This window comes from Larimichthys crocea, chromosome XII, assembly GCF_000972845.2.
Source record: "Larimichthys crocea isolate SSNF chromosome XII, L_crocea_2.0, whole genome shotgun sequence".
Lineage (NCBI taxonomy): Eukaryota > Metazoa > Chordata > Actinopteri > Sciaenidae > Larimichthys > Larimichthys crocea.
In genome coordinates this window covers 10,998,337-11,024,197 of record NC_040022.1, presented here as the reverse complement: position 1 = coordinate 11,024,197, position 25,861 = coordinate 10,998,337, and the positions used below count along the sequence as shown (strand labels likewise).

The 25,861-nt window shown below is 40.5% G+C and overlaps 1 protein-coding gene across 2 annotated transcripts in view; it reads left to right on the top strand.

Annotated features, from left to right (window-relative positions):
- The window catches only part of LOC104926831 (vesicle-fusing ATPase), a 39,769-nt gene that overhangs the window by 12,259 nt on the left and 1,649 nt on the right, over positions 1-25,861 (top strand). Inside the window, exons 2-20 of one of the 2 annotated variants that reach the window (XM_027284837.1) lie at positions 4,945-4,962; positions 12,093-12,178; positions 13,937-14,036; positions 14,142-14,181; positions 14,582-14,748; positions 14,854-14,961; positions 15,637-15,712; positions 17,981-18,136; positions 18,522-18,721; positions 18,817-18,982; positions 19,780-19,854; positions 20,344-20,531; positions 21,429-21,524; positions 21,628-21,784; positions 22,031-22,164; positions 22,311-22,457; positions 23,185-23,319; positions 23,662-23,775; positions 24,168-24,223. In XM_027284837.1, coding sequence (XP_027140638.1) covers positions 4,945-4,962; positions 12,093-12,178; positions 13,937-14,036; positions 14,142-14,181; positions 14,582-14,748; positions 14,854-14,961; positions 15,637-15,712; positions 17,981-18,136; positions 18,522-18,721; positions 18,817-18,982; positions 19,780-19,854; positions 20,344-20,531; positions 21,429-21,524; positions 21,628-21,784; positions 22,031-22,164; positions 22,311-22,457; positions 23,185-23,319; positions 23,662-23,775; positions 24,168-24,223 — 2,219 coding nt within the window. The remainder of the gene's footprint in view (positions 1-4,944; positions 4,963-12,092; positions 12,179-13,936; positions 14,037-14,141; positions 14,182-14,581; positions 14,749-14,853; positions 14,962-15,636; positions 15,713-17,980; positions 18,137-18,521; positions 18,722-18,816; positions 18,983-19,779; positions 19,855-20,343; positions 20,532-21,428; positions 21,525-21,627; positions 21,785-22,030; positions 22,165-22,310; positions 22,458-23,184; positions 23,320-23,661; positions 23,776-24,167; positions 24,224-25,861) is intronic. The other variant, XM_027284838.1, reaches the window with a different exon arrangement.

Sequence of the window (25,861 nt, the reverse complement as noted above, 5' to 3'; positions counted from 1 at the left end):
AATACAATGTTGTTGCTCGCCATCCACAACGGGTCATTACTTATCTGGTCATGAAGGAGATATCAATCAAAACATGATCAGGTCTTGAGAAATGGTCTGAATGTCAAAATGAGCTGTTTAAACCAGATTTTCTAATACTTATGAACTATGAATGTTTTCATTTCATTTCAAGCCACATTTCCAGTCCATTTGTATGCCTTGCAACACTTTTTAAATAATGTTTAATACAATTTTTTGATTAACTTTGCAGAAGAGCCCCTGATTAACATCCAGTTAGTTATAAAACATTAAAGCTCGGAGGAGAGAACCATCCCTGCCTGGGAAAAATGACAGCGCCGTGTGCTCTCATACCTTCTTGATTTAATACTTCTACACAAGACTGCCAAGGAATTACTTAGTGTGATTTATTTAAATGGGAAAGTGAGTTGGCTCTTATAGGCAGCTCATTAATTTCATTATCTGCTCCATGAGGGCTGATGGCAGATATTGAATATGTGTCTTTTGGCTCCAAGTTCCAAGCAGAAACTAATTGAGGGCTTTTGGGTATTTCCTATCATTTATTGTACTTTGACTTTATACGATCAAAGATGCACCGGTGAATATCAGTAAATATAAACATCTGTAGGCTTTTAAACCCTCTTTAACCCGTTAACCTCATGCCTAATGTGTAGTGTTTATCACAATAATTCCAAAGCTTCCAAAGCACATTGAGATGATACAATTAACTGCTGGGCCCGGCTCATATTTCATGCGCTTGGACATAAAAGTCAGACAGCAGTGGTTTCAAATTTAATTGCAGTGAAGAAAATGCAACAAATTTGTTCGGCATTGATTTTTCTAAAATTCTGTGGCAAGATCACAAAGCCAGACTGAGCCCAGAGGTCGAGAGGTATTGAAGTGATCGAGATCGCTTAGCTTTTTATTCTTTGGTTTGCAGAGTTGTTTGCTCAAACTAAAAAGTCTAGCATCTTAATATCAACAAGTGATTAAACTCTGCCAGAGCATTCCATCATGTATGGAAAGAGTGTAATTCTACCCCCATGAAGCTTCTAATCAGTTTATATTGAAATTGTTTAGAGACGTGTTGATTCAACTGAACAGTCATTTTGTGGTGCTGTTGAGTTGTATTGATTTGGACTGAGAGGCATTTCTATTATTTCTCTACCTTCACTGATATAATGAGACATAATATTAGGAACATTTTTCAATGATGCAACTTTATTTAACAGTACCACAAACTAAAGCCTATAAAATGATTATAAAATTGATTCAATTGATTTAGAACCTTCAATAAGGTAGAATTACACTCAGTAATTCAGTGTTTTATTGGACGGCATTAGTTTTAGCTAGTTGTACCCAATGACAGTATAAACAATGGACAGCGTATCTGTGACGTCACCCGTAGGTGTTCGATGTGCCGTTTCGAAGTTCAGAATCTGTGGTCTGTTGGCTGTACTGCCTCTTCCTCCTCCCTGCTAATCTAAAAGTTGCCTGGTTGCTTAAACGAGCAACAGCACCTACCTGTCAGTCAAAGCGTCCACGCTCTTAATGCTGCATAACTTTAAGCCTTAATATCATTTTGAACAGGTGAGTTGTATAAAAATTCACAGTTGTCATGTACGGGGAAATTAGCTGTAGAGACCAAAACAGTTTTTTGTACCAGACTGTAAACATGTTTATTTCTGCTGTGAACGTTGGACATTTCAACATGGGGACTTACGGAGATTAAAATGTTCTGCAGCCAGCCTCAAGTGGCTGTTTAATGAATTACAGTTTTGGCACTTCCATGTTGGCTTCATTTCACAGCCATGAAGGTTGCTGCTTGGTTGTAAAAGTGTTTTATTCTAAGATATATTTTTTTCCAGAAACAAAGGTATTTTTCTCAAAAAATCCCACATGAAAAAATTATTTAAAAAAGATCAATTTAAATGTAATTTTTCAAATGGATAACATTAAAATCATTACTACTCTCCTTTTAGCTCTATCTTTGGTCTCCACCAACTCCTAGGGGAAATATCTGGCTCTTTATCAACCTAGCACTATGTTTCCCAGCTAGGTGCTAACTCTGTCCATCTGCTGCATTTAGAAATGGGACGGATGAGAACTGTGGGAATGAACCAGATGATAAAGTTGTGGGTTGTAAGACCAAAACATTGAGCTGAGGAAGTTGCTCCTCACTGCAGATGAGGTCAGAAATACAGACACAGTAAGGGTAGACAGCATACAAAAAATGGGATGTACGCACTATCTATCTTTCTAGCAGCGTCTTCAAAGATTCTACTGGCACATTATTAATTTATCATTAGAGAACTGGTAACAAGGACTACCTGATAAAAACTGGGACCGTCTTCAGGATTAATTTAGTAAAAGACATGCTCTTTGCTGTTTGTGTCCGTGGGCTCCCAGGTACCCAGGGCTCTCATGCAGCAGTGGTTTCACTAACCATCGATTGCCAGTGCAGACATCTTACTGGATATGTGTCCCCCGAGACACAGGATGAATAATTTACTGTGAAGAGGAATATTTTAAGGGGAGATGTAGGGAGTGGCTGTTTCTATTATCTGGCCATTCCCTGCTTCTGCAGTTTTACACACACACACACACACACACATCAGTGCTAAAAGAGAGGAACACTTTGAATATTATATTTAAGACGCTCATACTGTAGACTCATGGGAGGGAGAGAGAATTTCAAAAGTGTGAACATTAACACGTACACAGTACTTTTATACAGTATATAGTCTACAGTATGTAGACATTGTTACACAAGAGCTTTCATAGAAGTTCAGAAAGAAAACCCACCTGATCCTGTAAGTCAAAGGAAATCCTCAGACAACAGATGTTGTCATATCAGCAATCCAGACGAAACAGTGGCAGTGGCTGAAACTGTATTTAAGAAAATCAAACAGACTGCCGAATCATCTATACAGACAGGCTGCAGTCACAGCAGGCTTCCTCGAACGGCAAGACCATTTTAATAATGGAGGAAAGGAAAGAAGGAGGGATAAAGGAAGGAAGAAAAGATTAAGATGGATCAAAAAAAGGAAGGGCAATCTTAATGTCACAAGATTCTGGAAATGTTTCAGCAATTTGGTAACATAAAAAAGAAGAAACTTACACTATACAAATTACTGGTATGTAAATTGTAATTACAGTTTTCTGGCCTCTAAGTTGAAAAAATAGCCGCAACTCCTGAAAGTAAGTGCACTTGGCACTTTTTTCACTTTGTTTGTGAGATGTAACATGTTAGTCAGTGAGCTTTAGAGGTATTTTGTTAGCTTCGGACAGAGCCAGCAAGGCTAGCTGTTTCTCTGTCTTCAGTATTTATACTAAACTAAGCTAACCACTGCTAGCTATAGTTAAGTATTTACAGTACATAGATGAGACTCAATCAATCAATCAATCTTTTCATCTAACTTTCAACAGTTCGATAGCAAAAAGTTACTAGACATCGAAATATTGATTTGTTTCCATAATTTTCAGCTGTTGTATTTCTCCAATCTGGAATCACGCCAAAGTCTGTAATAGACCCACTGGTCCTTCATGTTTTGCCTCACCCAGTCATGGAGGTATGATGTTTTCAACAAGTTCTTCTGCTTCTGTCGGGTTAATTGGCTGGTTACACTTTCAAAATAAAGCTTGGTGTGGTCACCGTTGGGTTAGATTCACAACAAAACTACTGGTTAGGTTAATCATAAGCTGTGTTACGTACATGACACAACTTACATAAATTAACTTCTGTACATAACTTAATGCTGACCTTGGTCCCATATGAGACAAACAGTGGCTCCTGGTTGCTGGGTTAGGTGTTTGTTGCATCCATCCACCCCAACTGCCTCCATACAAAGACTTTGTCGCTCTTTATACTACGTTTATCTATTGCTTCTGTCATTATGCTGGTACTGAACCTTCACACGTGTGTGCCGCAAAACGTGTCACTAACATGGTATATGCTAGTGGATTGGCGGATGTATTGCACACTTTGGCGTGAGACTAGGCTGATTCATCTGCGTCTCTTCATGGGTTTAAAGCGCTGTCAAAGCTAGCTCAAAGCTTCCTTCAAGCAAAGGTTGAAACTGGAGCAGGAAGTCAAACAGGAAGCAAGACAACTGATGTTAACATGACCACTTGTTATAAACTTGTTCATGTTTTGAACTGTGATGTCCTGTCTGTTTGAGCATGCCGGCTAATGCTAACTGATCCAGTCCCTAACAGTCATGACAATAAACAAGAGACCAAACACAAAGCAATAACAGTACTGGTGTGAATCACTGCCCTTCTACATCATCAATTCAGTTTCACAAACTATGGATTTTAGAATGTATTCATCAACGATTGACAGACCTATTGATTGACTAAAAAGTGAAATGAAATTTACTCTCAGGGCATATCACAGTAAGACTTCCCAGTATGGTCACTTTGATACCATTTCCATCTCTCATTCATTAACAAGTAACATCCACTCATCAGAGAAGAAGATAAGCTAATTCATTTCTCTTGTATCCATGTCTCTTACCACAATAAGACTCTTGGCACTTTGTCTCTAATGTGGTGAAGAGATACATGACACTGTATGTTTGGCATGGCACTCTGCACTCATCATACCACAACCAGATTTGGGGATTTATTTGGAACTGGAATACGTGCAAATTTGGGAACTGGAAGAGAAAAGACAGAAAATGTCAAATAAAAACAAATTGAGTTTTATACATGAAAAAAATGGTTTTGAATCTAATCTAATCAAACCCCAAATCTGGCCTGCATGCACTTGACACCACCCCAGGTAATTTCTCTGCATGAGTGAGTTCATACATGTGAATGCAGCCTGAATGCCTTCAGCTACCACAGCTTCACACCTCAGCAGCCCGCTGCTTTAAGTCCCCCTCCGTCTCAAATACTGTCTTCTGTCCTTCCTCTCTGCTTGCCTACGCTGGCCCCCACAAGGTCGTAATATTTTTCAAGGTATGTATGGATACACGTCTGTTAAACTTTGAAAACGAGCTGCGAGTCTTCCTCGTCATGTGGAGTATATTTTGCTGGTTGTATAAAGGACGTACGTCATCGCTTTCAGCCCCCCTGCTGCAGATTGGATAGCTGCTGGGTAGTGCCTCAGGAGACAGGTAACCGTACACATAGCAACCCTAGAATGTCTGGCACCATTGCAACCAGCGAGCTGCAATGTCAAAGCTGGTGTCACGTGCTGACTCAATGGAAACGCTAACTTATTAGCATCCATTAATCAACTCCCTTGTCGCACTGCAACTCAGAATGCATAATGTCTGAAGCCCAGAACAAAATGGATTTGCTCCATTAGGAGCTCACCATTTTGATTCAGGTGGCATGTAGTCTAAATACAGAACCCAGTGAGGTAGACTGGTATTATAGCACATTAGCCATCTAAGATCTTGAATTGCCATGGCGGAAAAACCTTCATATACTGTAATCTTCTTCATACACTCTGCAATATAAGCCACTTTTTAGCATTACATTCATATGTGTTTAATATGTTTCAACACTATTATTTGTATTTCTCCTTCCTTCAAGCTTAATATACTATCTACAGTTCAACCCTAGTGGGTGAACTTCAACAGAATCTTCAACTCTTTTCAACAGTTTCATTTCAGCTTCAACGTTGCTCACACTTAAATTGACAACAACATTTTTGTCAACTTGTTCACTAGTGATGGGAAAATTGCGCATGAGATGGCCAAGCGGATTTTTTTTTATGTTTGCATTAATGCAAACGTTGTACCAGACCGTTGTAGGCGAGAGGGAGCTGAGCCAGAAGACAAAGGTCTGTCCATGTCCCAACCCTCACCTCTGGTAATGAGTTCTGGGTAGTGACTAAAAGATTGAGGGGTAGGGTGGCCCTACTATGTAGGGTGGCTAGGCTCAGCTTTAGAGGGTTAGTAAGGGAGGGAGCTCGGAGTAGTGATGCTGCTCCTTCATGTCAGCAGAGGTGGTTTGGGCATATAAACACCTGGACAATTTTCTTTGGAGGTGTTCCGGGCACGTCCAACTGGAAGAAGTCCCCAGGGCATGCCCAGAGCTTGCTGAAGGGACTGTATAGCTTATCTGGCCTCAGGATCCCCTAAGTTGGAATGTTGCTGAGGAGAGGGATGCCTGGCATTCCCTGAAAGAAAAAATGTGTGCTTTGTGGATAAATGCACTTCTCACTTGTTTCAGTTGTATTACCCATGCATTGGTTTGAACAAGGTATAGCACCAAACTCCCTTTCCACTGGTTAGAAGAATGCATAAAGTAGTGATTTTAGTCTACTCCAAGTAACTGCCTTTACTCTAGTATTTGTAGAGTAGATAACTGAGTGATCAGCGGGCATGCAGGCCAATCAATAAACTAGGTAGGAATTTAGATTAAGATGAATGATCATGAGGCTCGCCAAACAGTGACCAACAGTAGGGCCATTCTAAGCAACCATGGAGCAGATGGTTGGCTGGCTTTCTAACACACCCAAACAGAATTATGCAACATCAACATGTCTGTCAGTGTTCAGATCAATAAAGTGTGGCTCTCCAGGGTGTTGTGGGATAGCTGAAAGAATGATGCCAAGGGATAGATACAGTGTGAGATGAAAGGGCAGATGTTGTAGTTGGAGAACCTGGTGGTTGTGACATACATGCTTATGGAGGCAATTAAGCTAGCAATTGTACCTGATTATGTCAAAGTTGGCACCTTCTTTGAGTCATAGCTCACCCACATTTGAGCACATATACATGAAACACATTTTAGATTTAATATGATTCTCACTTCTCGGGGACACCATTACCTTCGACATCCATCGCACATAAACATCTATAAACTCCTTAGAAATCACAGGAAGAAATTGTGTCTGAGAAACATTATCTTTTTACTATTGGCTGTTTGGGCTGGTTTTAATGGAGCCAATTTGCCAGAAACGAGTTAGGGTAGGCACGGTTCTCTCAGTTTTTTCTGATGGGGGACCCTCAGTACCAATGTACTAGCAACAAATTCAAAGAGAGCCTGGTTGTTTTGTCCCAGAGTTTTTGCTGATGTCTTAAGCATGGAGGATTATTCTTGAGCTTGAGGTAAAATAGTCTCAACTCAAAAGTCCAACAGATTCTTATGGTCATCAGTAACTGAAGTTGTCATTACACGACCTACTTGTGGAACTTGCTGGTCAATGACTCAATAAAGTCACATGATTCCAAATTGCATTGCTGATGAAGACCTTCAGTTGCAGGAAGCTCCAGAAAAAAAGTGGTTAGAGATCATTTATGCTACACTAAAATTTCCATATCAGATCATTTGACATAATCTAACACACATCTAAGACATCTTCTACTTACTTTTCGAAGGCTTGATGTTATATGTTTAAATAGAAATGTTGTTGCACTGTTGGTGTAGCGGCGTTCAGAGGACCAGTCAGAGCGACTGTCAAAAACAAGATTGAGTGTATGATTCTAACTAGATCTTCTCAAATGTCATTGCTTTGGCTTTTGAATAAACCATGATATGACACCACGTTGTCTGTTTTCTAGGTTACCCAGGCGCTTTATTCTGTCATCCCTCAACTCTTTTTGGCAATTTTCTGTCCCTGCTGAAACCAATATTTATTTCCCATCTCCATTACCAAAAAATGTTTTTCATCCTGTATCACATTTGTAATCTGTTTCACAGGGGGAATGTTTTTCATCCCCCAGGTTATGGCACCTAATTTTCAACAGTAAATATTTTTGTTGAATTGCAATATTTGAAATAAGGTGTAATAATTACTGTGAACATTTAGAATATTGATGATACTTGCTACAGTTTGAACTAGTCATATTAGCTTTTATTATATCATATTCTAAATAACCATTGGGTATGGGAGTGTTCCTGGGGAGTAATTGGCTGGGAATTGAATCAAATCAGAAACTTTAATTTTACATTATTTTTATATTAACTTAACTCTGCAGTGCCCCACAGTTTTACAGAGCACTTTGGTGTCTTTCAGCTCATTGTTTTGGTTGCTGTTTTTGGTGCAGTGCTCTCATCAACCTCCAGCTATAGCAGACAGCTGTTTTAGCATAAAAACGCTTATAAATCCACATGTAACTGCTCAGAACTTAACAACAGATAAACAGAAAACTTAAGGGAACCAAACACAGGCTGGTGGAGACCAAACATAGAGATAAAAGGAGAGTGAACATTGGAACTGAGTGAACTTAACATCATCAGGTGGCTTTAAATGAATGCTAATGTTTGTATCTTCTGAATGTGCAAAAAGGCAATAAAATTTGTTTACTGGTTTATTCATATGGGATAGCACACACTGACAACATCAGTGTAAATGTTTATGCTTGACAGCTAATTTTCACCTGTAGACCTGACAGTTAACACTGTCGCCACAACAGTGTATAAGGTGATGATGTGTTATTTTAATGTTAAATAATGTTAAAGGCTATCTTATAAGATCTTTAAAGATAAAATAAATAAAATAAAAATTATGCGCGTATTATATTATTGTACTAAAATGGGCTTTTCCCATCTCAGACATTGTTTAAGTGGACAAGGGATCCACACTTTTGAGGCTGCAGTTTGTTGTGTTGCCCTTGTGTGAAGAACACTAAATGATTGGAAATAAGAATGACACACTGGTCTTGTTCAGTCTCACCTCTGTCTGGACAGACTAGAGGGGAGCAGATGATGTGGGTGCGGTGCCAGCACTGCAGTGCTATCTGTCTGTCTGTCCCCGTTCTCCCAGCTCCTCTCTCTATTCACTCTCTATCTTGTCTTTCTTATCTCTACCTCCGACTGCAGTGATCCTTTTAAATGTTTGTCTCCTTTCACACGTGATAATGAGAATTTCTGTCATCGACAGGTGGTTTACTTTTTAGCAGCCACCAAATGACAGAGAAATGAAAGCTGCTTCTCACATCTAGCTTGGCACATAAAATGCATAGTAAACAGCATGAACACCTTGTTATTTGTTTGAACTATTGACAAAAAAAAGGTCTGGAAGTTTAGAATGAATGTGGCACAAATTAGACGAGGCGAAATTCATTGGTCATTAGATTCTGCATGTGATCTAAATCTGGAATTTCAGCCACGAAACAGAATCAGTTTATTAAAAACACTAGCAGAGACATAATCAAATGGAGACGCAGAAAGGTTCTGGTTAATGGTGTAGTTCAGAACAGGGTGCCAACAGGATGGAGCTGGACATAGCGATGAGCGTGAAGGACTGGATTCCTGGGGTACAGGGAAAAACAGGGTCAGCAAAAATACATGACAAGATGATCAGAGAGTTCAAAGCTGGCCGTACGTAGTCACTGCTGAGTGATCTGGCTGAGTCTGGAAGTTTGACCCGAGCTTATATACAGCGAGGGTTGATGAGGCGAGAGGAAGGCTAGAGGCCGCGCCCAACAAAAACACACACACACACACACACACAGAAGAGAGGGGAAACACAGTGAACACAGTGGGCAGTGAACAGCAATAAAAAAACTCTGTCATAACACTGTTTTTGTTTTCAGTCCATCACTGCTCTCCTAATGAGGAGGCCTGACAACTTAGATGCTAAAAATATCTGCATGTGTGTGTGTTTTGGCAGGAGATCAGAGGAGAAAATGCTGATCTTTAAATTGCTGCAGAGGGTGCAGCTTCGCGAGACGCAGAGCGATCTGTCAGCGGTGCATGTTTGTTCAGAATGTGTCAGCTGCTTATGGATTCACATGAGTTAAAGACAAGGTGATACCCTCACAGCTGGATAACGTGACTCTTACCTGACCCTGAGCTGTCCGTCTGCTGTCGCAAACACTGAGTTGTTTTTAAAGAGGAGGAGGTCTCACCGGTGCATGTTGACAAGCTGCTGTATTGCCGCACTGTGTGTCCACAGTGTGAAATATCTGCTGTAAAGCATCTCTGGAACAAATAAAACAATTTGCCTCTTGGGGACAGCTCGGCTCAAACCGTGATAAATCAGCCAGGAGTCAAAGGCTTCATCGTCAGAGGCTCTGCCTGATCGCTTAATGCAGTTACCATGGTTACCACTTCATGTGCACAGGCTGTAGTGATGTGCCGTTGGAATTTCTCTATCTGCTGAACCTTTTTGTACCTTTCTCCAGCGCTGCAGAGATTGCTTTTCAATTTGTGTCACTGAACATTTAAAGCAGTCTATCTGCAGAATATCTATATCACTGGGAGCCTCCTCCAAGACGAGGTGCATCACAGACTCAGGTCACATTATTGCAAGTCGGGGAGACGACACACACACGCAGTGAAGAGATGATGATAAAGCATGGACTTTGATGCACAAGTGGCTACTTCTGCTTCATGTCCAGCCTCAGAGGCAGATAAATATGAACAGTCTGGCATTTTATTTTTCATAGCAAATGTTATCTGTCTCTGCTGCATCTGGTGATTACGATGCTCATAAAAACAATCAGCCGTATCACATCTTTTCTTCATCACCTCCACTGAAAGGTTGCCAGCATTGATTCTTGACTCGCACCGAGATTAAATGTCTGATACAGCGATTCATTTTCTCTTCAGGCATTGTTAATTTTCCCTGAAGCCACTTGCTGCCTATTAGGGTAGAGCATGGCGCAGGTGCTAAAATTAGAAGATATACTTACTTACATTCAATATTGTCTTTTCTGAGCTAATATGAAGATTGTTTTTCTTGAATTACATCAAATTTAATGGATGTAGGTCAAGGTTGCCTCCTTTTTCCACGCTATTAGCAGATATGAAAATTGCTTCGCATCACATGACACACATTTGATTAAAACTATCATCACCTTTCTAAAAATAGAAAGTACTGAAGTACTCTGATTTCTCTCTTAGGTTAGTCTGATCCTTTACTTAGATAAAATACCAACAATATATTCATCTAAAATGACTACCACAAGTAAAAATCTGTTTTTAATGTCTTTATTAGAGAAGTCATTAGTAACTGCAGCTGCCAAATAAATGTAGTAGAGTATAACATAGAATGGAATAGAAATCCTTGAGTAAATGTACTCAGTTACTCTCTACCACTGACAATCTTACCAAGCGCCTGCATCGTGTTTTAACATCCAGAATACAGGAACCATAAAAGAGTGTAATACACTGTTAAGCATCTCATTGACTAAGCATAAATATACATTTTGCTTATTAATTGCATGTTCATTCATCTTCAAATTTCTCGTTATATTCAAACCACTTCAAAACTTATAAACACGAGTTCTTTTGTCTTGGTATGATGAGTTGAATCAATGTATGCGACTTCACACAACTCATTCAATTTAAGTTTTCTTAGAAAATATCATTAGCGTATTAGCAGACTTCCCAGCATGCCTTTTTTTGTTGTTTTTGAGTTAAAAGTCAGAAAACATGAATGTTGGAGACTTGCTGTGTGTGTGTTTAATACAGTGTTTTACATAATGATAACAACAATGTGGTATAGCTTCAAATTCAGTCCCTGCCCTGCTGCATTCATGACCAAACAAAGACACAGAAAATGGAATTGGAAAATGGCTCCGACACTAGCAGCCACAGCTGTTAAGTCTTTGTGTCAAACTGAGAAAAGAGAAAAAGCCAATGTGTAACGTTTGACTGACCGAGCAGCTGTTTAATATTTTTAAGTTTATTGCACTTCAGCTTTTCAATTGAACGAATCATTCCGCCTGAGATCAGCTCACTCACATTTTCACAGTTTATGTTTTTCATTTGAACCAGCTTGAAGCAGTGTACAGTTAACTAGAGACAGCAATGGATGTGTCATAATATCAAGTGCTGTGGGAAAACTGTTGTTGGTATTTTGAAAGCCTGATAAATGGACGTAGTTTTGCTTCCTTCGCTCTAATGAGCTGCACATAACTTCCCACTTTGCCAGTAATTGTTTGAGTGTTTTGTTAGTGCAGAGTGAATAATGTGGCTTAGTTTGAAGCGACCAGTAAGCACACACAATCTAGTTCTACAACAGAATTGGTACAAGTGGGTTTAATTTTTTCTTCCTGATAAATGCTCAGATATCATAAAAACATCTTCTGAAATATAAAATGTCACGCTCGATATATTCTAAACATTGCTTTTTTTCTCCTCCTCCTCCTCCTCCTCCTCCTCCTCCGTCTTTCTCTTCACAGACCATGCAAGCGGCACGATGCCCCACAGATGAGCTGTCGCTGACTAATTGTGCCGTGGTGAGCGAGAAGGATCTGCAGTCAGGACAGTGAGTCGTCATTATCACCTATTCATCGTTACGTTTGTCAATACGCTCACACCCGCGTGTCTCTCCCATCATTTTCTCATCAGTCCACACATCCATCCATCCATCCACCCACGTTATCACCTCATCATTCATCCGGAAGGTCACAGTCAATAACCTGATATGAAGCTGCACAACCTGCACTGTGTGATTACAGTGATAGTGTCACTGGATATTATAATAATGATAATTAAAGCTGCAATAATTAGATTTAAAAAAATACATCACCTTTTCAGCCTGAGTCTAAGTATAATAATTTAGGTATGAGCTGTGAGTTTCATTCTCATCCCACCACCAAAAAAAATACTAATAGTAATAAAGGAGGTTTCTATCAGTGCGAAAACATTCAGAACAATTGTTGAAATACCCCCATGCAACAATTTCTGTGTATACCTCGGCGGACCCTGCCAGCAGCAAGAAATACTATGTAGGGAAGGAATATAATGTAAAAACGTTCTGTTGCAGAAAAAAAATCACTTAATGGAATCAAAATTTTAAGAATTATAACTTACTTACATACTTTTGCTGTAAATAAAGCGTCAAACAGAAACTAACTTGTCAGATCGAGTGCTACCATTTCTGCTTTAGTGTCATCACATTTAATCCGCTAAATAAAATAAAGTGTAAAAAAAAAAAAAACAATGTGCAAACATTGCACGCACAGCTTGTGTGTTATTTTGTTCCTGTCAGACTATTTTGTGTCACTGTGAAATAAAAACCTCTCTTGTTGGTTTGGCACTCGGCGTGATCAGCATTCAGAGACTTGGATGTTATCGTGTTCCTGCTGCTTTCAGCTCTTTTCGTGTTCGAGCAAGAGCCGACGCTGAAAAACAGCAGAGGGTTTAGGTAAACTAATGATTATCCAAGGCAATAAAAGAATTCATTCTACTCCAAGTTGAAGCCACCTGACAGGTCTTAAAATTAACGTGGTTCATCCTATATGTTTGCTGCCATGGCAACTGACTCTTACGCATGCTCGGAATATGTCAGTATAAAATCTTTAGGTTGAACACTGATGCTGATTATTTAAAATCACGTTTTCTGTTATCAGCATGCGCAGCTATTCATAGTCTGATGGCAAGATGCTGTACTTTTAAAGCCATGACTTCCACAGTAAAGTTAAACACCCGCTGCAATGATGTAATGTAATGCATGGCTAAACATCAACATTAGAAGATATTTTTCTTCACAATCTGTTTCTACCTGCTGACCTGTAATGAACTCTCTCGATGAGCCTCGTTGGAACCGCTGTGGCTGATCACAAAAGAAGATGGTATCCTAGTAACCACTGAGGATTAACCAATCACAGCTCTTTAATAATGCCTTTATGAAAAAGTTGTGGTCTCCGCGCATACGGCACTATTTAACTGACATACAGTGTGTTGGCGTTTGTTCCTCACCTCCTGCAGCACTGTAATGTATCAAAAGCAAGTTAAAGCTGCATTAACCAATATTTGGAATCCACAAAAGGTACAAATAAATAAAGAAGAAGAAAGCTGTCAAAGAAGATACATTTCTTTGTTTTGAGATGAGTCAGCAGCGTTACACTGCATATTTCATTTTTCATATTGTTTTGCTGATTTGATGCTCTTTTTATGTAAGGTGTCTCTAAATACTTTAAAAAGCACTTTTAAATAAAATGTATCATTGTTGTTATCATATAGTCATTACAAAACAAGAAACGATGACGCTGTAATAACCAACCGTGTCCTGCCTCTGCAGACATGTGACTGTGAAGACCACGCCCAACCACAAGTTTGTGTTTACAGTCAAGACCCACCACACTGTGGCACCTGGAAGCATCGCCTTCAGCCTGCCACAGGTACACACACACACACACACACACACACACACACACACACACACTGTTAATTACTCTCTGTTGGCTCGATGTTCAGTCTCTCTTAATCTCTTATCTCTCTTGTAGAGGAAATGGGCCGGACTCTCCATTGGTCAGGAGGTGGAAGGTAAAACATTCTTTATTTGATTGCTGCAAATTTGCTGTAATTGACATTTGCCAAGCCCCGCCCTCCTTAGGTACTGTAGCTTCACCTGTCAGGCTGTCCAATTTTGAATGGCACATGTGCAGTACGCAGTGATAACAGAGGCAAATTACATTTTGAGTTCTTAGTAACTTCTGAGACAACAGAGGTCACTGGCTGGATCAGACACTCCCATAGACAGTGAAATATACGAGCATTTAGAACAAACATCTGGAATATTAACAGACATATGATAAAGCCTGACGGGAGTTAAATAAATGATCTCATTATTTATACTGTAGTATTTCTTGTCTGTGTTTTTACTTTTTTTTTGTATTCTGTGTATAAACGTCTCCGATTCATTCATCTTTATCTGTCCCCTCAGTGTCCAACTACAACTTTGACAAGTCAAGGCAGTGCATCGGCGCCATGACAATCGAAATTGACTTCCTGCAAAAGAAAAGTACCGACTCTTCCCCCTACGACTCAGACAAGATGGCCGCCGAGTTTATCCAACAGTTCAACAACCAGGGTTTCTCTGTTACCCAGCAGGTTTCAGTATAGTTAGACTTACGCACACACACGTGGAAGAACACACATATTTTGCTTGCTTACGTTTTGTGTCGTTTTTTTGATCGCCCTCTCGCCTTCCTCCAGCTCGTGTTCAGTTTCTGCGACAAGCTGTTTGGCTTGATGGTGAAGGACATCGAAGCCATGGATGCCAGCATCCTCAAAGGAGAACCAGCCTCCGGGAAGAAACAGAAGGTACCTGACCACACGCAGAACACTTTTTAACCAATGCAATCAAACGTTCACAGTGTCGACATTCACAGGCCTTTCTAAAACTAGACTTACTTTCTGAAATGAGTTCTGTCTGTCCTGTTCGGATAACAGGTTTGTCTTAATTTTGTTGATCTTGGCTCTATTCCCTCTAGTTCAGAAGCCTTAGATTGTTCACAAAAGTAGAGATGCAGCTCTGTTACTAACTAGACTAACGTGGCTCACCCTCTATAATTAAACTCTAATTAACGCATATTTGAGAATCAGATTAGAAGTGAAAAACATAATGGTCTGTGTATCATCTGCGTTTCTGGTGCAGTCAGGCGTTTCTCCAAATGAATCAGGGGGATTGATTGTTTAAATGATATGCCATGTCTCTGCCATGTACCGCTGCAGCTTAATGACTCCTGGTGAATAATTTATGTCACATTTAAGCATCGTGTTGATCCTCAACCATCTGACGACCGGTGCCACTGAAAAACAGACATGCATCCTACCCCCCCCAATTTATTGCACTGTGCTCATTAATTATTTAGGTACATTAATATGGTGGCCTCTACGGACAAAAACACATGCAAATGTAAAAATACATTTAGAGGAATGTGCTCCCATAAATAGTGCAAGCTAATTGTACTGATGTGACTCTGTTTTCTGTGACAGATCGACATCGGGCTGATGGTGGGCAACAGCCAGGTGATTTTTGAGAAGGCGGAGAGTTCATCCCTCACACTAGTTGGTACGTTCCTTTTTTCTTGGGTAGTAGTTGGAACTATAAAACGTTCCTTTTAGTCAATCATCCTTTTAAAATCAAGTAGCACTGTTCTGGAACATTATACCCACAGAACTATACAAAAGGAAGTTCTTCCTTGCCACTGCTGCAAAGTGCTTGCTCATGGTTGGAATTGTTGGGTCTCTGTAATATAAAGAGTAGAGTCTAGACCTGCTCTGTATGGAAAGTGTCATGAGATAACTTCTGTTATGATTTGTTGCTATACAAAGAGAAATGTAACTGAAACAAGGAAAAACAACACCTCCAGATTGGTTCCTATCTTAATCTGGGCTCTTGTTTGCATCATTGTTTCATGATTTCTCTGCGTTTATGTGCTCCTGTATATTTTCTTTTAATGTTTGTCACATGTCATCATCACCTGCCGGGGACTGCAGATGAAAATTAGCCTGCACAGCTAAATCAGCCTCATTTTCAAGTATAAGAGCAAATGATAATTAACCCTCTGGGGTCCTATCTATGGACCCTGCAATCGCAGGCAATTGCTCGGACCCAAGAGGGTTCAAAGTGTATTGGCTTTTTTTTTTATTGTCTTTCTTTGGAATATAAAAACAGCCACGCTACAGTACAAAAAGAAAACTTTATTATTCTATTGTGGTGTGTAACAGAAATAAATAGATTAAGGATAATAAATAAATCTGACTTACTTCATTTGGAAGATGGGGAGTTGAGCTTAGTGGATGAGGAGTCTTCCAGTAGAGAAGGATCAATTTAACAAAGCTTTGTTACTTTGAGTTTAGTTCCAGAGAGATTATGGTTGTCATCTTGTGATATGCCAAAAAATGGCTATCACAGGATCCGGCTGAGTCACCATCTGATAGTGATTTTGAAGATTAAGCTTTAATAAGTGGACCGTTTAGGACGTTGTCAGAGTGTTCTGTAGAGGTAGATCATAATGTCTATCTGTCACAGTCACAGGTAGACCCTACATCTGGGACCATTTTAGAGAGTTTAACCTGAAGGGGAATGAAGGTGACGCAGCACACTGAACTGAATGAGGCCGTGCCAGGCACAGATTGTACAAACTCCCTCCAGGGTTTTTCTCCACTGCTCTGCAGCCCCCAAATTCTCTCTCCCATGCAGATCTCACATCTTCCAACAAAGAGTTTTGCAGATTAGACAAGAAATTATAAATACAAGACATTGCCAGCTTAAAGGAAAAAGAGATTCCATGGGTGACTCATCAGAAAAGTTGGGTGTCTATTGATTATGAAATTTGTTCCAAGGTTCTTCAATTCATTTTATCTTCAAAGAGGGCCTTCATGAAATAATAGGTGGCTGTGGCAGCAACCAACACACACACGTTAAAGAGAGAGACCGACACACAAGGGAGGTAAAACCAACTGGAAGCAGCAGGAAGAAGGCAAAGCCTCCATCATAACATGGATTCTGTCTGCAAACATGGCGAGGAGATGAGGCCACAAACAGTCCGCTCAAATAGCTGTTTTAAAGTTTGAATTAAACAAGTGACCACACTCAAATATTTTAATGAAATGAACTAGAACTGTTCACTTCTTGGCAGTGTTCAGATGAAGGGAGGGAGGGGTTGTCAAATTTAAAGACATTTTCTGTTGGAGTATTTGATATTCTCTAATTTCATAAAGGATAAAGCATCCTATACCCAACAACAGAATGGTACGCCTCCCTAACAGGTACCCTGAACAGGCCTACAGATGGCCTAAGGGGTAAGGGCAGGATTTCGGCCAACGTGATGACAGATGAATGAGTCAAATAAACTTCCAGAACAAAGTAAGGGCAGGACAGGTCCAGAACGTGTAAGTGAGGTTAGCGAATCCAGGATTGGTACCAGGGTAGAATGATCTAGCTCACTTTGGAACAGTGGACTCTGTGAACCACATATTATCTGTTCTTACATAAAATAAATATTATTTCCTAAAACTTCATTGAGCAGCTAAGAAAGGGAAAATGTGCCACTAAATAGTGGTAAACTCAGAGTGCTGTCATCTAATCTGGAGGCAGTCTTATCTATTTTATCCACAAGATGGCAGTAAGAACACACTGCGGTGTTCTCTCTCAGTGTGTTGTCTTCATTAGTAATTGTCCTTTCTGTCTGATAACATCCTCAAACATTCACATCATTACAGGGTTGAACTTTCTCTTTATTAATATCTTCCTCTGACCTTGTGTAGTCACTTGCTTTAAAATACATATCTGTGACCTTCTTGTAAAAAAGTTTCCTTTATGGGTTTTAAACAGGAAAGGCAAAGACCAAGGAGGCGAGACAGACAATCATCAACCCAGACTGGAACTTTGAGAAGATGGGAATTGGAGGTCTGGACAGGGAATTCTCAGACATTTTCCGCAGAGCCTTCGCTTCCCGAGTCTTCCCTCCAGACATCGTGGAGCAGATGGGTGAGAACCCCCTTTATCCTCACATGTTTGTTGTCACTTTTTGTATTTTCTATCATGCCAGATTGCCTTTGTTTTTTGTGCTAATGTCCACCATGCTTTTGTTGGCTCATTACGAGACAATCTGTCTCTGTTTTTCTCTGTATTTATGAGATTTGAGATCTCTCTGCCCTCATTTGACATGATTTGCTTTTGGGTTTTACTGTCAATTTATTGTTGTTTGAACCAACAAGTGAAAATAAAAAATGTATTTTATATTATGTATTAAACATTTAGTTTGGATAAGCAAACCTTAGCCAACCTAAATTGGTTGATTTCTCCTGTTCTCTCCTTACTTCTATCTCTTTTCTTTGCCGTTGGTCATCCCTTCCTTCTTTCTGTGTTCCAGGCTGTAAACACGTGAAGGGCATCTTGCTGTTTGGACCTCCTGGCTGTGGTAAAACACTGATGGCCAGGCAGATCGGCAAGATGCTCAACGCCCGTGAGCCGAAGGTTGTAAACGGCCCAGAGATCCTGAACAAGTATGTGGGAGAGTCCGAAGCCAACATCCGCAAACTGTTCGCCGATGCAGAGGAAGAGCAGAAGAGGGTGAGAGACGCTCGGTGTAGTTTTTTTTTTTTTTTCACGTGATACGTTTCATTAAAAAAAGCAACACTGAATTCTTTTTTTGAATCTGTCTCCAGCTGGGAGCCAACAGCGGCCTCCACATCATCATCTTTGATGAACTGGATGCCATCTGCAAGCAGAGAGGCACGGGCGCCAGCAGCACGGGCGTGCACGACACCGTAGTCAACCAGCTCCTGTCTAAGATCGATGGTGTCGAGCAACTCAACAACATCCTGGTCATCGGTCAGTGACTGATTCACCCTGTTCACATCATCACCAGTTGCATGATCGGAGGGCAGATGCACGTTTCACACGTGTCTGTAGGATTCTGTCATTTGCAGGCGTCGTCCATTTCGTGGAACGTGTCGCCATTTGCAGCAAATCGCTTTTGTGAAAGGCCGTCTGATTGTAAACCTTGAAGTGCCGCACATTTTTAGTGATGAATGACACTTTATGGTCCATGTTGATTAAAATGCTGTTTTGGAGCAAAACGATGGGACATCATCTCTCCAGTAGAGTTCTGTAGATGTTGGAGAACCTGTACCAAGCAGTATTGTAGCTGCCCTGAAGGCTCCTGGTGGCTTACTGGACGTTTCGTCCATCTTCTGAACTTACTTATGAAGATGGCAAACTTTCAAAATACTAAATATCAGCTGACAGCTTTGGGTCAGTAAATTGGGCCTCATGTAAAAAAAAATCGTACCTTTTTTTCCACGAGGTTGTTCTTAAAAGTCCTATTCACCAAACCTGATGAATGTAGTCTGTTCAACATTCCTAGAATTCACATTAATCGTATAGTTTTTGCTAGAAAATATTAATAAATCACCAACAATGTGATCAAATTAGAAAATGGACAGATGTATTTTTAACTTTTATTTACAAATCTTTAAAGTAATTGTGATGACGTATACCCTTTGTCTCTCTTTGTTTTTAGGGTTTTGGAAAAATATGATATGATGATACAGCCAGCATTGGTTACATACTTCTTTCCTCCTTACTTCCTGTCTTTCCTCTCAGTGTTGTTTCCTCTTCTTCTCTAGGAATGACCAACAGGCCTGACCTGATAGACGATGCCCTGATGAGGCCCGGCAGGTTTGAGGTCAAGATGGAAATCAGTGAGTGTTAATCTCATTGTTTTCTGTAGAAACAACTCAGCGTGACCGTCTGCTTAAAGTTAGTGTCCCTCTGACTTCAACATGCTGAAATGTTTTGTTTCTCATGAAGACTTCTTAAATGTGCGAGTGAGAAGTTAGTTTAGTTTATAAACTGTAGTTTGGGAATTTAACAAGAGCAGAAAAATAATCGGACCAACTGTCCATTTAAATGAGTTTCCATAGAAACCGGACAGAAGAAAGTGACAGAAGTCTTTTCTCCTTCCTTTTCTCTCATTATTGTCTATTTTTAAAAAATGATATATGATAATAAGAGGGGTGTGTCCATGTATGCGCAGAGCAATGATTGGTCCAGGATTTTTTGATCACGTCCTTCGTCACTCCTTCCAACCTCTCAACATATCGCTCCTCACCTTTCCATACCCATGTCCATCTTTTCCTTCCACCCCTCTTCCTCTGGCCCTCACTGTCTCATTATCATCTGACCTCCAGGTCTCCCTGATGAGAAGGGCCGTGTCCAGATCCTGACCATTCACACCAACAAGATGCGAAGCTTCAACCTGCTCGCTCCCAACGTCGACATCAAGGAACTGGCAGCAGAGACTAAGAACTACAGCGGTGCTGAGCTGGAGGGATTAGTCAGGGCTGCTCAGTCCACCGCCATGAACCGACACATCAAGGTCACTTGGCACTTTCAAATATGCAAAGGTTGCGTTGGGGATGGGATGCTGATGGTTTAAACACAGTTTATTGAGTTCACAAAGAGGGAAATGTGCAGGTGAGTGGGTGGTGCAGGTGGTGGCAGATATCCAAAGTGCAGGTGTGAAGAAGTGACGAGACAAAAGCAGAGTACAAACAGATATTCCACAAGAGAATAACAAGACTAGTAGTGGCGTTGGCTGCAGTATCGTCACCACTAAGGAGACGGAACAACATGGCAGCATCAGGGAGGAAGAGCCAGAGAGACACAAAAAACGACAGGAAGGCGTACAGCTTCCACATGACTGCAGCAAGTAGAATCGGCTATAAGATGTGATAGAAATTCATTGGTTAGTGGACCTCGATCACGCTCCATGATCCGATTATAATGTATTGACAACCTGCAGACATTGAGGCAAAAAACTTTAAACTGTTTCAAATATATTTATATTTTCATTTACACAAAAGATTGACCATAACTGAGAGTATAAGACATGCAGCACTAACCATAACCCATAAAGTCTGTAAATAAGAATGAAAACTCACCACAGACTCGATTCCGAAGGTAAGCTACTTATTGCGTTCATGTATATGTTAGATTATAATGTATTTGATCCTTAACTGATATTGTAATAATTTCATTTCCTATTTATACAATGTGCTGCATTGTATTGTGGGATTATAAGCAGAAAGTCATGCACATGTCATAGACAGAGTAAATATCTGCTGTGGATCCAGAAGCAGAAATGCTCTCCTCTCATAAAACGACATGATGTGATCATTTCGGGGCACGTCAAGAGCCACAGAAACATTCAACTGAACTCTGACGCGTAAAATCAGTTGAGCGCACCTCAAACCTGACGTGTGTTCTGTTCCAGGCTACATCTACAGTGGAGGTGGACATGGAGAGGGCAGAGAAGCTGCAGGTCACCAGAGATGACTTCATGGGATCCCTCAACAATGACATCAAACCTGTATGTAGCAGATCTTTTTTTTTTTTTTTTTTTTTTACATGTTCCTGATCACAGAACACAGAATCCGAAACAGTTCCTAACACGACCTCGTGCTTTCATCCAGGCGTTTGGTACAAACCAGGAGGATTACTCCAGCTACATCATGAACGGCATTATCAAATGGGGTGATCCAGTCACTCACGTCCTGGACGATGGAGAGCTGTTGGTGCAGCAGACCAAGAACAGTGATCGCACACCACTGGTGGCTGTGCTGCTGGAGGGTGAGAGTCTATTTGTTCCTGCAATCCAGATACATGCAGGCCATCTTAGTCTAAAGACCATTTTTAATGAGTTCCCCTGAATCTCTACAACTAAATGTGAAAGTATTCAAATTGGGCAAAATGAGCACTTAATGATCAAACACCCGAGCTTTCACCCACTCAATAGCTCCACACATACAAATAAAAACACACGCAGGCAGTAAATTGCATCCCTCCTCTCCTCTTGACACACACACACACCCTCAGGTCCACCTCACAGCGGAAAGACGGCCTTGGCAGCTAAGATTGCAGAGGACTCGCAGTTCCCCTTCATTAAGATCTGCTCTCCAGACAAGATGATTGGACACTCAGAGATCTCCAAGTGCCAGGCAATCAAAAAGGTAAGTGTGTTTTTAACGCAGCTTATTTGATCTGTTTAATTACTCCTCTATCAATTGATGCCTTCATGCATCCTCCCTGCCCGTCTTCTTTTGTCTTTTTCTTCATTTGTCTCCCCTCCCTCTCTCCCTCCCTCCATCTGTTTCAGGTCTTTGATGATGCCTATAAGTCTCAGCTCAGCTGTGTGGTGGTGGATGACATTGAGCGTCTGCTGGACTACGTCCCCATCGGTCCCCGTTTCTCCAACCTGGTCCTTCAGGCTCTGCTGGTGCTGCTGAAGAAAGCTCCACCAAAGGTGCATCTCTACCCTGTATATACATAACGTTAATGTGATGCTGTCAACAAACAACAATGAATGTATCCTAGTGAGTAGGTTTCAGGTTCCTGAAATATTTGCATGAAGCCTTTGGTGGCTCCAGTGGGAGCTGTGAAACTCACTAATATTTGCGAAATATTTCAGCATCTGGCTTGGAGCTACACTCAACAGACAGGGTCGGAATTTCTTGTAGCAAGTCAGATAAGAAGATCAATTATCCTAGCTTAGCATAAAGACTGGAAAGATGCTAAGCTAAGCTAACTGGCTGCTAAGGGTAGCTTCATATTTCATGGACGGATACAAAAGTGGTTTTGATATTTTCACCTAACTCACAATGTGAACTGTTCCTTTAAGAACATTATGTAATAATCGGATGAGAACAAAATATTAACACATGATATTTTATCTCTTGTTTCAACAGAAAATTTTATATTTTTTATTAAAATTTTAATAATTTTTGTTTTTTTCTTGTTTCTCTGCTTACTTTCTTTCATTCAACAAAAAGAATTGTCAGAATTACGTAACCATGACCCAAAATTCAGAATTGAAGATCTATAGGGGCCTGTGGTTACAGCTGTTCATACTAGTATTAATATTGAACCTGAACTGACAAATGAATCTTCCCTCGTGACAGAAATGAAATGTCCCATGTGGTGTAATTAACAAAGGACAGAGCAAAAAAAAAAGTCATTTATTCCTCCTGCAGGGTCGGAAGCTGCTCATTATCGGCACCACCAGCAGGAAGGACGTGCTGCAGGAGATGGAGATGTTGGACGCCTTCAGCACCACCATCCACGTCCCCAACATCTCCACCGGGGAGCAGCTAGTCGACGCTTTAGAGGTAATCACGGAGTCAGGAGTATTCTCATTAAAGCAGTCAATATATCTGGTTGCTGAGAGGTAAAGATGCTCACGACTGTGTTTTCATACAAGGACACACAGATGAATGAAGCGAAGAAACCATCCCCCCGCTCTCAAGAGCACACACGTTCACACACGGCCTTGATTGATCCAACTCAGTGACCTTTATGTATGCAGGGAATGAACTGCATTCACTTAGTGAATAATGATGAGACTCAAGTGGTTTAAACACCACTGAGTGTGTGTTTTCCTCTTCTTTATTTGCGATGTGTTTGGAGGTTCTGAAGGTTCATTTGCACATTTCTTTACTGTCTTTTTGTAGCTGCTGGGGAGCTTCACGGACAAAGAGCGGGCCAGCATCGCGCAGCAGCTCAAAGGGAAGCGAGTCTGGATCGGCATCAAGAAACTCCTTGTGCTCATCGAGATGTCACTGCAGGTACTTACGCACAGTGACCTCCATGAGCTGTGATGGCTTCTGCATTGTGGGACCCGTAGAGTATATTCACCAGATTTGAAACTTCCTCCAGGGGGGCCCAATTAACTTCCTGTTAGCACACAGGGCCAGCGCTGGCATAAACACTCCATGTGGTTGATTAGGGCCATAACTACGTATGTTTCTTACTCATCGCACCATGTATGCTGCCATGTTGGCTGACCTGCTCGGGGACTGCCAACTCTCCCACAATGACACACTGTGACATACGCAATTAACCCTTTTCACACCACACGTCCGTTCACTTAGCAACCACCTGATGGTCTGAAGAACTCACTGCCAATTACCTGTACTCCTGTTTGTGTATTGCTCAGTCTCTGCTTTCTTTTCTCCAGATGGATCAGGACTACAGAGTGACCAAGTTCCTGTCTCTGCTCAGAGACGAGGGGGCGTGAGTACAACCGTTTTGCGGTCACATTCTTTGTCGTTGCTTGTCAGCCTCCATCAACCGAAGCCTTCTTCTTTTTTTTTCTTTTTCACCTCGTCTTCAGCCATGTTTGTGATTCCTTCTTCCCTTAATTTTGTTTTTCCACAAACATCATACACAGAGCAGAATATGACTCAGTAATGTCACGCAACAATGCATATTGATGTATTGTATTTCCACACTTTATTTATATGGCTTTATTTTGCAATCACCAGGGTGAATGAAGGCGATCAAATCCGAATTTAAGCTGTCGGTCGCTCTCACTGTGCACTGGTAAGGTCAACAGCAAAGCAATTAGACGTGCACCTCAAGGACTACAAATCCTGTAGCTTGTCTAGCTAGCTATTAGATTAGCATCCACACATTCATTTTCCTCCAGTACCTGGATTTAGGTCGCAGTAGCAACTTCAAAACTGTGTTCTAGTGTGTACAACACATTTTAAATGTACGTTTACACTGAGGGTACAAATTTTTCATTTTGCACAATTCATTTCAAAATGAAATTGAACTCACTTCAAAGTTTAAAGCAAGACTATGTTGCGTTTGCTAAAAAATTAGCCACCATAACCGCTGCTCATATATTAGGCTGAGAAAGTCAAAGTCATTGAACAGAGAACCTGCTTTATTTCTTCTGAATTCCTCTTGTAAAAAACAGTCTTGCTTAAAATGTCTTGAACGTGCCCTTCCATCTTCACATCCATTTCTTCGGCAAAATGGATTTCTACATCTCATTGTGAAATTTGTTCACCCAGTGTATCTGACACTATATAAGCCTGCCCTAACCCTTGACATTGTGCTTTGGTAATTCGTTGACTTTACTTAACATGGCCTTGAAAATATCATGAAATCATTGCGTTTTTTTACTCCCCTTCCTCTTTATTTCACTGTTGCAAGCCTCAAGTTTTATGACTCACAGAACTGCAGTACTTTTGTGTTCTTTTCTGAACCGGAGTGATTTTATCTAGTTATAAGGGTTTTTTTTTTAACATACTTTAGCTTGCATATTTTAAATGTAGTTTTCAGCTATGCTTTATATAAGATTTCACGATTTTGCAACAACTCTTTGTAAGCTAATTAGGTAATTAGATAATTAGGTCTTTGAATGGAGATTAAAGCATTACTGAATTCAAATGGGTTACACCTCATAAATCACACACAAGAACACAGGTTCTTTTGTATTCATTACTGAATGTTTATATCCAGTATGGATGGACTGGATGTACACAGCCACCAGTGGAAGTTTTTATAGCTAACAAAAATGACTGATGCTAATGATAGCTTACTAGTATGTGATGCATTTAGATCAAAGAGTGAAAGAAATATATATTTTTTTATATTTAACTTTAAAAAAACACAAATCTAGTACTGACTTTTACAAATAAAGTAGCTGGTGCAACCCTAAACTTCATTCCTGCTGTAAATCCCAGAGCTGGTAGCTGCAGTGAAATCTTTTAATACCATTTTTTGGATGGAGAGTTTAGAGTTTAGGATTAAGGACTGCCATGATATTATGAAATGTAAAATAAATCTATTCAGCCCTCCAAACACAGGATCAAGAGTGCAGTGGTGTCAAAAAGTCGATGAGTGATGGATTATGTCTTC